We start from the raw sequence: 18,096 nt of genomic DNA on the forward strand, positions 1-18,096 counted from the left end.
TTTTTTAAAATGGTCAAACCACAATTCAAAAGAAATATTTGAATGTCATTAGATAGTTTTCAGTCATTTTTTATTTATTACTTTTGTCAGTTTCATGTTATTTCAGTGACCTTGCTGGGTTTTTCTTTCTTTAACAGAAGGATCAACAATTTTGTTCACGTGTGTATACTGTATAGCTATGAGACTTGGATACTTGGGAACATCAACTATGACATTTTGGCAGTATTGCACATTTTTTGGGGGGGAGTGATCCAGCATGAAGGTGCCTCAGTGTTGAGGAAAAAAACTGTGGTGTTGAACAGACAAATTTCTAGAGAGTAAAATTCCAACTAATCTACTGAAGAAAGTAATCTTCAGATTTGTTTGGGAACAAAGATTTCAAGTTTATATTTGCAAATAAACAGCACGTTTATTTCAGTTTTGGTGTTTGCAAGATTGAATTAACCAAAAAGAAAAAAAAAATGCTTTTGAGTCATCCTGATTAAGTTGTAAGATTTTTAGACATTTTAAACAACCCTTATTTATTGTGGGAACAATGGCTCAGAAAACAACACCCAGTATGCATTGTTATTGTGATCCACAGTGTGTGTTTGTATAAGCAGTGATTTGTCTCTTTCTGATTCCTAGATACGAGACTCTGGCCATTGCTACAGAGGCAGAAACTCGACAGGACCATGACCTGCCACTCAAGACGGGAGGCAAGAGACTAACAGTGAGTCCGATGCATTAGATTACAGTTCATATCAATCGGTGGTTCTTAACCCAGGCTCACTCTACTTGGTGAATTTTCTGTTGCTGTCTTTTTTTTTTTTATACAGACCTGGGGCCACATGTCCAAAGCATGCATACACAAAAAACGTGGTGTACGGCCATCTCTACGCTAAAGTTCAGATGTATCAAAAGTGAAATAACCGAAAAAATCATGGTTGGCGTACGCACGTTTCTACAGCTATTGTTCCACTGCCGACACATAGAGGTGATGCTTGGAACCGTTAATACTGTGAAAATATGAAGTCATCAGAGTGATGTGTACATCAGTGACACACTGATGATCCATTAATGCACCAACATGATTGCAATTATAGACATGGATATAAAAGCATTCACAAAGTGATGCCTAAAATGGCACTAACAGTGGCTGTGTTAGTGTTGTTAGAAGACCTTGCAAATGGTGAAATCAGAGGTGAGCATGTTTTCAGGGAACACGAAGATTTACTTGCAAATGACAATAATTGGCTCATAAGCCAATTTCAGTTACCAAGGCCACTGTTGCTGGAGTTGCACGTAGAACTGCCACTGGCCCAGAGTGCAATATGGCAAGGGTCCAGGGGTTGTCTGTGCCCACACAGGTGCTGACCACCCTGGGCTTCCTGGTAACAGGGGCTTTCCAGTGGGAGCTGGCCGATCAGTCAGGAGTGTGCCTGTCAACCTTGAGCCGAGCCATGTCAGCTGTTTGGAACGCAAGCATCCGAATGTCATCGAGTTACATCACATTCCAACATTAACGTGCAATTTGCAGTGCGAGATGGTTTCCCTAATGTAAGTGGAGCTATAAAGATGACAAATCCAGTCCATTTACCATTTGCCATCACGTGATGAATTTGTTTTTGTTAATAGGAAGCATTTTCATTCCATCAATGTTCAAATCGTATTTGATGCGCAAATGCATTGGGTTGGGTTGGGAACTGGTACGGGGGCACGATGGGTGGCTACTTTGTGAGTAAATAATTTATTTGTGTAATTGTTCCGAACGAAAACCAGCGCGGGCACATTTTGGCATGTGCACATTCAAATATGTGTTTTTGTTATTATTATTAATGCGTTTTCTTGATGGTAAAACTGCAGCTGCAGATTCTTAACAGGCCCCTGTGTTCAGTATTTGACAATAAACATAAAGTGTAAAGTTGTGAATGTCACACACTGTCAGCCGCGGTGCGCTTCAAATGGTAAATGGACTGCATTTATATAGCGCTTTTCCATCTGCATCAGACACTCAAAGCGCTTTACAAATAATGGCTCACAGTCACACCAATGTGAGGGTGCTGCCATGCAAAGTACTCACTACACACCGGGAGCAACTAGGTGATTAAGGACCTTGCCCAAGGTCGGGATAAGATTTGAACTGAGGATCCTCTGGTCTCAAGCCCAACGCTTTAACCAATAGACCATCACCTTCCCCACCTCTCACTTCACTTTTTTAAGTCCAGTGTGGGTGCGCTGCTTTGAGCACAAAGCATTTACGACCTCACACATGCTCTCCCACTAACATTTTTCCAATTTCATGTTTATTCTATTTAACAAGGTACCAAATAAACTATCCCTTCGTGTCTCCACGTCATTTCCAGTCATCTGTGGCTCACACTGCTTTCATGTTGGCTGATCTGATGGAGGGAGAATCCCAGCTCAAAGGGCCTATTTACATGGATTTGCATATTTAAATAGGGGAGTGAAAAGAGAGGTGCTTGGTATATTTGCATGTGCACTCAATTCCACGTTTACTGGGATGTACAAACGGAATGTGCTTGGATCCATGCGTGCGCACACTTTGATATATCTGGACATTTTTGTGCTTATGCCACTTTCCGGGTTTTAGCACATGCCATGTTTCAGTAGGAAATCCACATAAGTCTTTGTACATGAGGCCCCTGATGAAGTAAAACAGGTGTATTCCATGAAACAAGAACTAGACTGGCTCCATGTTAAGGGTCCAACTTTAGAACAGAAATAAACACATTTACATCTTGTTACAAAAAACAACTTTGCTCTCTATAGATAGTTTCCTCTGCCAGGACAGCTGTGCGGGGTGATTTTTTTTCCAACTTAGTTTCTGTAAAATTAGGGGCATTGTCGCTTTGAGTGACAGAGGTTCAGCCAAGTGTCTTTGTCTCTCTCTCTCTTGCATCTTTAGCTCAAAGGCCTCTTGATGTGTCCACTAGCTATTGTGGAGGCTGTGTCTGTCATTTGGAGTATTTTATTACAAACAGCAATAATAACATGGAAAAATAATACAACTTGTTGTGTGGTGAAACGTCCGAGGGGATCTTCTAAGATGCCCCTGCTGCAATATTCATGCTGAGTGAAACTCCTCTTACATACAATAATTATGGAATCACCGGCCTCGGAGGATGTTCATTCAGTTGTTTAATTTTGTAGAAAAAAGCAGATCACAGACATGACACAAAACTAAAGTAATTTCAAATGGCAACTTTCTGGCTTTAAGAAATACTATAAGAAATCAAGAAAAAAGATTGTGGCAGTCAGTAACGGTTACTTTTTTAGACCAAGCAGAGGAAAAAAATATGGACTCACTCAATTCTGAGGAATAAATTATGGAATTACCCTGTAAATTTTCATCCCAAAAACTAACACCTGCATCAAATCAGATCTGCTCGTTAGTCTGCATCTAAAAAGGAGTGATCACACCTTGGAGAGCTGTTGCACCAAGTGGACTGACATGAATCATGGCTCCAACACGAGAGATGTCAATTGAAACAAAGGAGAGGATTATCAAACTCTTAAAAGAGGGTAAATCATTACGCAACATTGCAAAAGATGTTGGTTGTTCACAGTCAGCTGTGTCTAAACTCTGGACCAAATACAAACAACATGGGAAGGTTGTTAAAGGCAAACATACTGGTAGACCAAGGAAGACATCAAAGCATCAAGACAGAAAACTTAAAGCAATATGTCTCAAAAATTGAAAAATGCACAACAAAACAAATGAGGAATGAATGGGAGGAAACTGGAGTCAACGTCTGTGACCGAACTGTAAGAAACCGCCTAAAGGAAATGGGATTTACATACAGAAAAGCTAAATGAAAAGCCATCATTAACACCTAAACAGAAAAAAACAAGGTTACAATGGGCTAAGGAAAAGCAATCGTGGACTGTGGATGACTGGATGAAAGTCATATTCAGTGATGAATCTCGAATCTGCATTGGACAAGGTGATGATGCTGGAACTTTTGTTTGGTGCCGTTCCAATGGGATTTATAAAGATGACTGCCTGAAGAGAACATGTAAATTTCCACAGTCATTGATGATATGGGGCTGCATGTCAGGTAAAGGCACTGGGGAGATGGCTGTCATTACATCATCAATAAATGCACAAGTTTACGTTGATATTTTGGACAATTGAAAGGATGTTTGGGGATGATGAAATCATTTTTCAAGATGATAATGCATCTTGCCATAGAGCAAAAACTGTGAAAACATTCCTTGCAAAAAGACACATAGGGTCAGTGTCATGGCATAGGGTCAATGTCAACGAGCAGATCTGATTTGATGTAGGTGTTAGTTTTGGGGATGAAAATTTACAGGGTGATTCCATAATTTATTCCTCAGAATTGAGTGATTCCATATTTTTTTCCTCTGCTTGGTCTAAAAAAGTAACCGTTACTGACTGCCACAATCTTTTTTCTTGATTTCTTATAGTGTTTCTTAAAGCCAGAAAGTTGCCATTTGAAATGACTTTAGTTTTGTGTCATGTCTGTGATCTGCTTTTTTTATACAAAATTAAACAACTGAATGAACATCCTCCGAGGCCGGTGATTCCATAATTATTGCCAGGGGTTGTATTTAATGTTGTATGCTAACAGTGTTCGCACTTTTATCAACTGTTGGTAGCCTGATTCATTAAGCCCCATTAATGCACAATTACTGTAAAAAAAAATCAGCTGTTCATAACTTTTAATGTCCACACCAAAGGAAATTACTGACTGTCATCAGTAACAGTTCCCAAAAAAGATTATTTAAGAAACTCCCGAACCGAGGATAGCCTGTTTGCTTAGGGGATTCCGACTCGAAGCGAGGGACGTGTTCTGGCTTCTTTTGTCACCAACCACACTCCACCCCTTTATGCTTTAATGTGTTCATAGTACCACTGTTGTCATCATGACAACACCCAGACCATGTCCCAGACATGGAATTCATATCGGCTGTTCCGAGTCTCTATAGGTTTTCTATAGAGACCCCGCGTTTTGTCCAGTATAGATACAATCTATGGTTCTGCATACAGCTTCATCCAAAACGTCTACTCAGTATCTCCCTCTGTGGAAACGTACGAGGTCTGTCCATAAAGTATAGGTCCTTTTTATTTTTTTCAAAAACTATATGGATTTCATTTATATGTTTTTATGTCAGACATGCTTGAACCCTCGTGTGCATGCGTGAGTTTTTCCACGCCTGTCGGTGATGTCATTCGCCTGTGAGCACTCCTTGTGGGAGGAGTCGTCCAGCCCCTCGTCGGAATTCCTTTGTCTGAGAAGTTGCTGAGAGACTGGCGCTTTGTTTGATCAAAATTTTTTCTAAACCTGTGAGACACATCGAAGTGGACATGGTTCGAAAATTAAGCTGGTTTTCAGTGAAAATTTTAACGGCTGATGAGAGATTTTGAGGTGATACTGTCGCTTTAAGGACTTCCCACGGTGCGAGACGTCGCGCAGCGCTCTCAGGCGGCGTCATCAGCCTGTTTCAAGCTGAAAACCTCCACATTTCAGGCTCTATTGATCCAGGACGTCGTGGGAGAACAGAGAAGTTTCAGAAGAAGTCGGTTTCAGCGTTTTATCCGGATATTCCACTGTTAAAGGAGATTTTTTTAATGAAAGACGTGCAGACGGGTCCGCGCGGCGGCTGCGCCACAGGAAAAACACCTCTGTTGGAAGCCTTAAGGACAAGTTGGAACATGTCCAGCTGTTAAACAATTTCTCATATACTCACTCCACTGAAAGCCATCAAAAGCCGCCTGGATTTTACAAATGGTTATCAACACGGAGGTGTTTTTCCTGTGCCACCGCACCACGTCGGCTGCGTCCCTACGCGCGGACCCGTCCGCACGTCTTTCATTAAAAAAATCTCCTTTAACAGTGGAATATCCGGATAAAATGCTGAAACCGACTTCTTCTGAAACTTCTCTGTTCTCTCACGACGTCCTGGATCAATAGAGCCTGAAATGTGGAGGTTTTCAGCTTGAAACAGGCTGATGATGCCGCCTGAGAGCGCTGAGCGACGTCTCGCACCGTGGGAAGTCCTTAAAGCGACAGTATCACCTCAAAATCTCTCATCAGCCGTTAAAATTTTCACTGAAAACCAGCTTAATTTTTCGAACCATGTCCACTTCGATGTGTCTCACAGGTTTAGAAAAAAATTTGATCAAACAAAGCGCCAGTCTCTCAGCAACTTCTCAGACAAAGGAATTCCGACGAGGGGCTGGACGACTCCTCCCACAAGGAGTGCTCACAGGCGAATGACGTCACCGACAGGCATGGAAAATCTCACGCATGCGCACAAGGGTTCAAGCATGACTGACGTAAAAACATATGAATGAAATCCATATAGTTTTTGAAAAAAATAAAAAGGACCTATACTTTATGGACAGCCCTCGTATAACACTGTTAATGTGTCAATAATCTGGAAAAATTAATGTGTTTCTATGCTCTATCCTTAGAACTTTGAGTGTGTAAATTATTAAGCACAAATATGTAAAGAACTGACTATCTTAACTAAGTAAATTTTCAAGTTGAAGTAAACATCCAGGCTGAGGCTCTGTGAGGATCAACAGAGCCATTGCTTGGAGCAGCTGAAGAGCCAAAATTGTGTAGGTTTTCATTGAAATCAAAGACTTTACCGGGTGAGGGCAACTCATGAGGGAAATACCTTGGTGATTTGATTGATTGACCAGAAAACCTGCAAGTCATTGGTTTTCATGACAGGTGGTTGGGACCACCATGCTTTTCATTACCTCTGTTGGCTGACATGATTATAGTGGTTATGTAAATAACAGTTTGTGTTTTCCTGTGTCTGGTTTTTCTTCTGTGGGCACTATATTTCAAAAAGGATGGATTATGATGGGAAGATTGTTCTACGGACAGGGAAGAGTTGATTGCATTTTGGTGGTGATCCAGGTCTGCATCCAAATGATTCTTTTTGTCTCTTTCTTTAGCATTCCTAAAAACATAAGTTATGTCAACAATATCTACAATCAGCATACATTGCTAGGTTGCTATTCACATAGATATGACTTAGGAGAGATCTATAATAATAACCTTTATTTAACCAGTTAGAATTCCATTGAGATCAAAACCTCTTTTGCATGGATGACCTGGCCAAGAAAGGCAGCAGCACACATCATAATAGACAGGTTAACATCAACATGAGAACATTTGTGATAAATAAAATACAATCAACTTGGTCATAATAACATTGCACATATTGCAAAGTCTCATGCAGAATTAGTTTTAGAAACACAGGCATTGCTCAAAAGAATCCCATTCACGATCTCATAAAATAGATGAGAAGGTTTTCAAGGAAGTCAGCCTGGGCAGTTTCAGTTTGGAATGTTCCAGAGGGAGATGAAAAACTAAAGGCATTCTTTCCTGCTTCAGGGCGGACATGAGGTACAGAAAAACATAACATGCCATTCGAGCGCAGAGCATAATGGCTTTCAGATCTTTGAAGTAAGCTGGATAAATAGTTCCAAACCAAACCAATAAGTGTTTTGTAGACCAGAATCATACAATGTATATAATGCCTGACAGAAAAAGAGGGCATGCCCGCTTTGGCATACAACTCACAGTGGTGGGTGAGGCGGCTACAACCAGTGATGAATCTCAGGGCCCAGTGATACAGCAGGGTCAAGGACTGTAGACAACTGGATGAAGCACACCTATACATGACATCGACATAGTCCAGTAGGGGTAGAAAAGGTAGCAGTTATCAGGAGCTTCTGAGCACTTAGGGAGGAGTATGACTTGTTTCTGTAAAGGAAGCCTAGCTTCACCCTTAATTTGGAGATCAATTGTTTAAAATGAACTTTAAAAGAAAGCTCCGTGTCAATAGTCAATCCTAAATACTTGCAGCTGCTGACTAGCTCAAGAACATTACCTTGGGCAGTTTTGATTGATGGTGTGTTCTCAGAGGAGACAGTTGATTTAGAGAAAAACAATTTAGATTTTTCTGCATTCAAGACGAGTTTGAATTTCTACAGACAGTTCTGCACCACATTAAAATTGGACTGCAAAAATTCAAATGCTTGTGTCACGGAATCTGAGCAACAGTAGATTACGGTGTCATCAACATACAGATGTTAGAAGGCGTTTGATAAATTTGTACACAGGTCAGTAGTATAGAGTATGAACAAGATAGGGCCCAAGACTGAGCCTTGAGGGACATCTCTAAGATAGTGAGATGTGCTACATGCTGTCTGCATCTAAATGATGACTGGATCTAAATTTGCTGAAGTCATGTATATGATGATCATTTGGTGTCTGCAGTAGAGCCCGACCGATATATCGGCCAGCCGATATTATCGGCCGATATAAGCCCTTTTCAGAGTACTCACTATCGGCCGAAATTTTGCCGATAGAACACCGATAATTTCTCATAAACAGAACAGTTACTGAAATAATGTTTGTGTCGGCAATGTAAAATGTCCTTGCACCATTTGTCCAGTAAATGGAGCTCTGACTCCATTCAACTGAGAGCTGCTTATACCCCTGCTTAAATGCGTTCATCACTGGCCCCCGTAGTTCGCCTTCACACTGCACTGATCGGCTGACAAAAGCATACAAGTAAGTTTATAAGGATGTTGTTTGTAATAACTTTGCGATTACATTCACCGTACATTTCTCCCGTTTCAGTTCAACTCAGTTTGATTAACTCAGTTTATGTAGTAATGTGTCAAATGTGCTTCATTGCGTCGGTCACGCTTTTTATTAAGTCCACGTTGTGTAGACTTTATTTCTAGCATGAAATATTTTCGTTTACTGCTAAGAGATTGAAACATTCAGATTCAGTGGTCGTCCAGAAGGGTTCTAGGAATTACTGCCATTCGCCATTAACCCTCTGGGGCCGACGCCGTCATATACGGCAGCTGGGACCAAGCTTTACTAAATTGTAAATCCAAATATCGTTATCGGCATTGGCCTCAAAAAAATCCATATCGGTCGGGCTCTAGTCTGCAGCAAATCTACTTTTGCTCTGCTTTACACTGGGTGTACAATGGGGCCCATTGTGCTTTAACTGTGTATTTATGTTCTTTATCAGCCTCACTGGACATTAGTCCTGGGAGAACAAGCTTTGGACATTTCAGTTCCATCTTTCTCACACTCCTCTTCATCCATCTTTGTCCTGGGGGAGAGGTGCCTCTACTGTCTCCGTGATAACGGCCAGATCCACTTCATGAAGAAACTGGAGTTCAACCCCAGCTGCTTCCTGCCCTATGCCTCAGGTAAACCACAGCCATGGAGTGTTTCATATGGAAGTGAAGTCAATAAAGGGATTCTTAACAGATCACTTTATGTTTCATGTTCCTCCTTTGCCACTATTTTCCCCCCAGCACAACCGTGGCGTATTGGATCATATTTACCTTAGTTTCCAATTTTCCCCACATTTGAGTTGGAAGTCACAACTTAGAATTTCCAACATCAAAGAAGAAAATGTCTGAGAAACAGGGAAAGGCAAAGTTGCAAAGTTTGAGTTCAGTGTGATGTCAGTTCCAGTTTGGCCATGAAAAAATAAATAAATAAATAAAATTCCCTGTACAATGGATGTGACAGGTCATTAATAAATTTATATTAATATATATATATATATATATATATTAGGGCTAGGAATAAAAAAAAAATTGATTAAAAAAATTAACTAATTAATCGCAAATTTGGAAAAAATGAATCGCAATTAATTTTTTTTCATCAGAATTTTAAAAAATGACAGTGACTATAATTTTTAAAAGTTTATTTTAACAAAATTGCATATAAAGTGCATTAAACTTGTGTAACATAAATAAAAATAATTTAACATGTCTTTAAACTTCAAAGACAAAGCTTTTATCACAAAAACATTTGTTATTCAAAACAACATTAGTATTAGCTGTAAAGCTGCCACAAATAGCTTATTTAAGGTATTCCTTATGAATAAAAACCCAGTCACTTTATTTGGACCATAGGCAGTGAATATTAAAAAAAATCCAACAACTGTTTCAGCTGTGCTAGTTTAATTTAAACAGACCTCTTTTACATTGAGCCAATTGCTCAGACACACCAGTCTCTCCACATTAGAAGCAGACAGAGAGGCCCTCTTTTTCTGAATAACATGTCCTGAGAGGGAAAACATTCTTTCACAGGGCTCTGTGGTGGCAGGAGAAGAGAGATACTTGCGTGCAAGGAGTGCTAGTTTAGCAAAACTGTCCATTTATAAGCGTATCTTTTCTCTTTTCCATTGCTAGCTCACATTTCCACAGTGTTAGCCTCAGGGACCGGAAGTGTCTCTTCTTCTTTTGTTAGAGCAGCATTGTGAGTTTATGGCGCGCTGTTGCCACTGTGCGCTTTGGAGGTTATCGTACGCCATGAGAAGGGACTATTTGTAAATTTAATCGATGCGTTAATTATTTTTAACGCACTAAAATGAAAAAAACATAACGCAAAAAGTTAACGCACTAATTTTCCCAGCCCTAATATACATATATATTTGGAAGAAACCAGGCACCGGTCATCACCTAACCAATACCATTCCTACAGGGAAGCGTGGTAGCAGCATCATGCTGTGGGGATGTTTTTCAGACTGCTCCAAATCGCTCTTGACTACAGACTGGGGTGAAGGTTCATCTTTCAGCAGGAAACTGACCCTAAACAAACAGTCAAGATTTCAATGGAGTGGCTTCAGGACATCTCTGTGAATGTCCTTGAGTTGTTCAGCCAGAGCCCAGACCCAAATCTGAGTGAACATATCTGGAGAGCTCTGAAAATGGCTGTGCACCAATGTTCCCCATCCAACCTGATGAAATTTGATTGATGCTGCAAAGAGGAATGGGCAGACTGCCCAAAGATAGGTATGCCAAGCTTGTGACATCATATTCAAGAAGAATTTAGGCTCCATCAACAAAGGCTGAAAGGACAGCACAAGGGCTCTGATCATAGCAGCACAAGAACAAGCTCTAAGCACCAGATCCATAGTGGCAGGTGTCTACCACAGCAGACAGGTTGCAGACTGTGTAAATGTGTCCTAGATACAGTCCAGCACATAGTAGCAGGAGGTGCAAAATGCAAGCTGGGGCAGCGTACCCTGAGAGGCACAACCAAATGTAAGGAATAATGTACAGGAAGCATCTGTGCTGCATACAGATTAGAAGTCCCCAAGTCATAATGGGAAACACTGCCAAAGGTGGTTGAGAACAACAGCACAGAACAACATGAAATTCCAGATAGACAAGCAGCTGCTGGCCGACCAATGAGATATAGTGGTGGTTGACAATGGAAAGAAGACCGACAGCACATCAGGAAGGAGGAGCACAACAAAACTGAGAAGTACCAAGGTTTGAAGGAGCAACTGGAGCAGATGTGGAAGGTAAAGTCCAGTGTGGTTCCAGTGGTAATAGGAGCACTAGGAGCCGTAACCCCAAAATTGGAAAACTGGCTCCAGCAGATTCCAGGCACAACATCAGAGGTCTCTGTCCAGAAGAGTACAGTTCTAAGAACAGCTAAGATACTGTGTTGAACCCTTAAAATCCCAGGTATCTGACCTTATCCCATGTAAACAAATCATTTGGTAGACAGGCGTAGGGAAAATGGGAAATTTCCAGAATTTGAGATTAATGTTAGAATTGTAGAATTGTCTTCATTATTGTGATGATATCTACTAAATTCAGTTTTGCAATTCAAATATCTAATTTATCAAATTCTACTTCTCTATCTGTTCCAGGCATGATTTGGATTATTTAAATGACACTTGGAAATTTCAGTGCAGCAAAAAGTAACTTTTTTTAAGATGATTCCTTTCAACGTTGAAAACCACATTCCCACATTGTGTGAACTTGGCAACTGGCCAAACCACATTGCAAATGTGAACATCTGTGTGCATACTGAGTGCACAAAAAGACACAAAGAAAATGTATGTGCCAAGAAATAATCAGATTTCAGCTGGATGCACGCATTCTCGTCTTTATACAATACTATCAATTTGGAAATGTCGACGGACATGTGGAAGTGCTTCATAGTTCACCCTCAGTACTAACGCAAACAAGACATCCAGAGGATTACAGTGCCTTGCCTCCGCCAGCTAATTGACTTCACTTGACATCATCACGTGACAACATTTGACGTCATAGCTGAGATACATTTGTTGTTTCCCAGAATAGCAGAAGTCTACATGGAAAACTGTATTTCAATGTCTCGTGTATTTACATGTATTTCATATGATGACCTGTGATTTGACCTTGACCTGTGAGTTTAACATCATCTGTTTTGTGAGACGATGGTCCACTGAGTTTATCCCCCAAGTTAGCGTGAAACTGCTCTTGAAGATGTTGCCACAGACAGACAGAGATAGGTTTAATACAAAAGATTTTTTGTTGTGCTTTGTGATGAGGTTAATCATAAATGGTCAATGAAAAGCACTCAGTTTATAGGATATACAAGAAAATGTGCATTGTAAACAGTGCTTTAAGTGGTATAAGTGTTTGTGAACATTCTGAGGAGCAGTACTTGTATCGAGGGAGTGCCGCTGTCACCTGAACATTTTTATTAGAGATGTCCTGATCACATTTTTTTCCCTGATCTAAGCCAATAATTAATAATGAGTATCTGCCATACTGAGTCCCAAGGCAATACTTGTGTTTTCTTTGATACGCCACTTGCACAGAGCAGAATGCAGACACATTGAATTCAATCAATTGTGCAGTATATGGTTGTCATATTAACAGCTCTGCCATCCATGAAGGGAAAAAACCTCGTTCAGTCCAAGCTGGTTCCTAAAGGGTATATCTCACTCTAGTCAACACTATTTTTCAACAATTCTATACCAAATTATAAATCATTTTTTCCAAGTCTTTAACTTGTGCAGGCCCTGATATAGCGGATAAAAATAAAATAAGCCAAGGCGTGTCTTAAAAACAGGCAGATCCACAGATATTGTGATGTAACCTTGGGGACTGAGTTTTAGCTGGCAGAAGGTCAGTCTGACTTGCTTTTTGTATTCAAATGTAATATGGCTTTCAAGTGAAATTCTTGTATTTTGCCGATCGTGTTTCCATCTCTGCCTCCTTTGTAACTCGCAAGTGTATTAAAAAACAATTATCAAATACATCTAAATAAGCACATACAAAGTAGTAATAATTTCAGGAAAAAAGACAATGCCGGTGCAACACAGATGTAAATGGACTGCATTTTTAAATGGTAAATGGACTGCATTTATATAGCGCTTTTCCATCTGCATCAGGCGCTCAAAGCGCTTTACAAAAAATGCCTCACATTCACCCTGAGGCAAGGCACTCACTACACACCGGGAGCAATAGGGGATTAAAGACCTTACCCAAGGGCCTTTAGTGATTTTCCAGTCAGGCTTGGATTTGAACCAAGGAGCTTCTGGTCTCAAGCCCAACACCTTAACCACTAGACCATCACCTCCCCCAATGATGTCTGTGCAAAGAATTTATTAAAGGTGCAAAACATAAAAGGGACTAACATTTCATGTAGAGATTACATCTTCCTGTGAGTCCTTGAAAAACATGGGTGGTACAGCCCTAAATACTAATCATGAACAGATGTAATTGTGCGTTAACCACTTAAAGATCCACCCATCAATCAAGGTGCTGCACTCATTACATCCTTTAATAGAAACAACCTGTCCCCAAATGAATCAAAACAAGCATAAAATGTTGACAGAAAAATATATCAAATCCACCTCCCCCAAACAAAAACTAAATGATAAATATTAAAGAAAACAAGTTAAATTTAATTCCTCATTCAAGCCAAATGGTTCCAAAGTACCTAATGTATAAATCCAAAATGCTTCCCTGCACAAACGTTTTTTAATAATGTCACCTCCCCTGGATGGGGCTGTAATTTTCTCAATCCCCCCAAATTTTAAAGATGCTGGAGAGCCATGGTTGGCCTGTTTGTAATGCCTCGCCATGGCATTACTTCAACAAATTATATTTCTGTTGCTCTTTCTGCAGTTATTACACTGATAGCCTAGTGGAGACTCAGTAGCCACCTAAAATATTTATGCATTGCTGTATACAAAAGCAATGAGGAAAAAACAGAATAGTGTTTCAGCAATCTGCAACTCCCAGTCTTAGTTAATGAAAAATTCAAGTGTCATGAGCCAGAGTAAATCCAGTCCAGTTTTACATTGCCATCGTATAAATGACCTGATTGATTTTTCTTTGAACTTCTCTTTGAACGTATGTTGCGTCTTCTTAATCACAATTTTGTAATTTTTCACATTACAGTGCCTTTGTATGAGAACAAATTGTAATCTGCTGCATGCAGTTGACTTCATGAGTTTACTTTCAACAGCTGCAAGGATTCAGATGGGCATGTTGTAAATGCAGAGAATGTTATCTCCTTGAAGTAAATGAGTTAGAATTGTTGCTTTGCTTTCAGATGTAATGGTGTCCTCTCACTCATATTTGACTCAGTCACTTATTTAAAGTTCTGATGAAACAATTCTACTGCAGTAGTGTCATGACTACACTTGTTTTGACTACCATTATAATGTTCAGTAACATGATGTTTTGCAAAGGAATTCTAAAACATTAGGAGCTGCAGTAACTTGAAACATATGTCAACATAATGCAAAAGTATAACAAAAAAATTATCATGACCTTTGAAGGAAGAAGGAAAAAAGCAAAACATAATAAAAAGATAAAAGTGGAGAGAAAACCCCTAAAAGCAGTGTCAGAGCAGAAAGGTGATTGGAAAGAAGATGGAAGGTGAGAGGAAAATGAAAAGGAAGTGAAAAGAGGTTAAAAAGATGTGGGGAGGGAAATGAAGGCAGAGAGATTAAAATAGAGTTGAACAGAATGCAAAAAGAGGTGATGCTTGGGAAAGGACAAACAGCTCAAATATGAAGGCTGAATGTTTTTGGACCTTTATAATTAGATTGTAATGCTTACTCTGAGAGAGAAGGTGTGTGTTTGCTTTGATGTGGGGAGCAGCACACACTCTCTCATTTTGACCCCTGTGCCATACCGCCCTGCTGACCAGTGTTACTATATTATAAGTTGTGTTTTCAACTGTGTTGTGTTTGTTTTGCGTGTGGCCGTCACCTCAGGTCTCTCTTGGTGGTAACGGCACCATTGGTGGGATCAGCTGGAACGTGTATATATATATAAATATATATATACACAACAATATATATATGTATATACACTCAACAAAAATATAAACGCAACACTTTTGGTTTTGCTCCCATTTTGTATGAGATGAACTCAAAGATCTAAAACTTTTTCCACATACACAATATCACCATTTCCCTCAAATATTGTTCACAAACCAGTCTAAATCTGTGATAGTGAGCACTTCTCCTTTGCTGAAATAATCCATCCCACCTCACAGGTGTGCCATACCAAGATGCTGATTAGACACCATGATTAGTGCACAGGTGTGCCTTAGACTGCCCACAATAAAAGGCCACTCTGAAAGGTGCAGTTTTGTTTTATTGGGGGGGGGATACCAGTCAGTATCTGGTGTGACCACCATTTGCCTCATGCAGTGCAACACATCTCCTTCGCATAGAGTTGAAGAGAACACCTCTCCAACGTGCCAAACGCCAACGAAGGTGAGCATTTGCCCACTCAAGTCGGTTACAACAACGAACTGGAGTCAGGGCGAGACCCCGATGAGGACAACGAGCATGCAGATGAGCTTCCCTGAGATGGTTTCTGACAGTTTGTGCAGAAATTCTTTGGTTATGCAAACCGATTGTTTCAGCAGCTGTCTGAGTGGCTGGTCTCAGACGATCTTGGAGGTGAACATGGTGGATGTGGAGGTCCTGGGCTGGTGTGGTTACACGTGGTCTGCGGTTATGAGGCTGGTTGGATGTACTGCCAAATTCTCTGAAACGCCTTTGGAGACGGCTTATGGTAGAGACATGAACATTCAATACACGAGCAACAGCTCTGGTTATCATTCCTGCTGTCAGCATGCCAATTGCACACTCCCTCAAATCTTGCGACATCTGTGGCATTGTGCTGTGTGATAAAACTGCACCTTTCAGAGTGGCCTTTTATTGTGGGCAGTCTAAGGCACACCTGTGCACTAATCATGGTGTCTAATCAGCATCTTGGTATGGCACACCTGTGAGGTGGGATGGATTATCTCAGCAAAGGAGAAGTGCTCACTATCACAGATTTAGACTGGTTTTTGAACAATATTTGAGGGAAATGGTGATATTGTGTATGTGGAAAAAGTTTTAGATCTTTGAGTTCATCTCAAACAAAATGGGAGCAAAACCAAAAGTGTTGCGTTTATATTTTTGTTGAGTATATATATATTGTTGCTTTGCTTTCAGATGTAATGGTGTCCTCTCACTATATATATATATATATATATATATATATATATATATATATATATATATATATATATATATATGTGTGTGTGTGTGTGTGTGTGTTTGAGGAGAAAACATGGTTTCTTTAAATTAAACTTTTGTTGCTGCATGTCATAAATCATAAATACATACGCATGTTGCAGTAGTTTCACTTTGATAGCTGAAAATAAAAGCAGTTTCTTGAGTCAGGGTAGTAGTTATCTTTTCTGATACTTTTCAAGAAATTGTGCATCTTGGTGGTGTTATATACACCTGATTTGGAGTATGCTGATTTTCTAACTTTTTTTGTCTCCTCCAGTGTCTGATGGCACATTCAACTTGCTGCTCGGTAATCACACCAACATGCTGCTTGTTTACCAGGATGTGACACTGAAGTGGGCTGCCCAGCTATCATTTGCACCTGTAGCAGTTCGTGTTGCCAACTTCCTGTAAGTATAGAATAACACTAAGGCACATTTGTGTATGTTTTCTTATTTTTCTGTTACATTTTCTTTAAAAACTGCATTAAGAAAACACTCCAAGCATATAAAAACCCTTTACTTGGTCGTTCCCAAGTGCAAATCTTGAGCTTGATCAAAAGTGATCAGAGTGCCGAGCAAAGCAACACCCACATTTTAAATTGTGAGGCCTGTAGAGAAAATGTTTCACGGGCTTTTAAATAGTCAAGTTCACTAACAATAAAATATATAAGGTAATTTCCATAAATTTGGGCATTTTCCTATATATTAACATTGGTCTGCAAATTTGATCATGACCTCTGATCTTGATCATTGACCATAACCAAAATCAAGTCACTTCGTCCCATCCATACACCCAATTGACCTGGCAAGTTTGTTCAAAGTCAGCGTAGATTCTCAAGTCAAAGTCAGCCTTATTGTCAGATATGCTATACATGCTCGACATACAGCACAGATGAAATTTCAGTCCTCTCAGACCCACGGTGCAGAGTATAGAATAAAAACTACTACTAAGCTAAGTAAAAAAATTTACCTTAAATATTACTGATTTACAAAATAAAAATAATATAAAACAGTGTAAACAGTGCAGGTCGTGTAAGTATAACAGTATGATGCTGTTGTGCAAATGGCAAAAGTGTACTATTGTAAACAGTATGACATTAAATATGATAGTGCAGTGGATAACAGTGTAATACAGTGGTGCAAGTGGCAGTATACTGATGATAGTGCAATGACTGTATACTAATGTACCAGTATCAGTACAGGCGGTCCTGATGTGGATGCAATAGTGCAACTGGGGAGGATAAAGTGAGGTGTGCGTGGGCATGCAGGGTCAGTGGGGGGGGGCAGAGAAGGGAGGGAGTTGAGCATCCTGACTGCCTGGTGGGGGAAACTGTCTTTGAGCCCGCTGGTTTTGGCCCGGAGACTCTGCAGTCTCCTCCCCGATGGCAGAAGGGTAAAAAGACTGTGAGTTGGATGGGTGGGGTCACCTGAGATCCTGGTGGCTTTGCAGGTGAGGCAGGTGTGGTAGATGTCCAGCAGAGAGGGGAGAGGAACACCGATGATCTTCCCAGCTGCTTTCACAGTGCACTGCAGGGTCTTGCGGCAGGATACGGTGCAGGCACCGTACCACACAGTGATGCTGCTGGTCAGGATGCTCTTGATGGTACCCCTGTAGAAGGAGTACATGATGGGGGTTGGGGCTCTTGCTTTCCTCAGTTTCCGCAGAAAGTAGAGTCGCTGTTGGGCTTTTTTGGCCAGAGATGTGGTGTTGATGTTCCAGGACAGGTCATGTGAGATGTGTACACCC

The 18,096-nt window shown here is 40.4% G+C and overlaps 1 protein-coding gene across 1 annotated transcript in view; it reads left to right on the forward strand.

Annotated features, from left to right (window-relative positions):
• bbs9 (Bardet-Biedl syndrome 9) overlaps positions 1–18,096 on the forward strand; it is a 390,202-nt gene that overhangs the window by 81,752 nt on the left and 290,354 nt on the right. Inside the window, 3 exon segments of the mRNA XM_034173643.1 lie at positions 628–712; positions 9,043–9,226; positions 16,628–16,757. Coding sequence (XP_034029534.1) covers positions 628–712; positions 9,043–9,226; positions 16,628–16,757 — 399 coding nt within the window.

The sequence above is a fragment of the Thalassophryne amazonica genome, chromosome 7 (genome assembly GCF_902500255.1).
Source record: "Thalassophryne amazonica chromosome 7, fThaAma1.1, whole genome shotgun sequence".
Classification (NCBI taxonomy): domain Eukaryota; kingdom Metazoa; phylum Chordata; class Actinopteri; order Batrachoidiformes; family Batrachoididae; genus Thalassophryne; species Thalassophryne amazonica.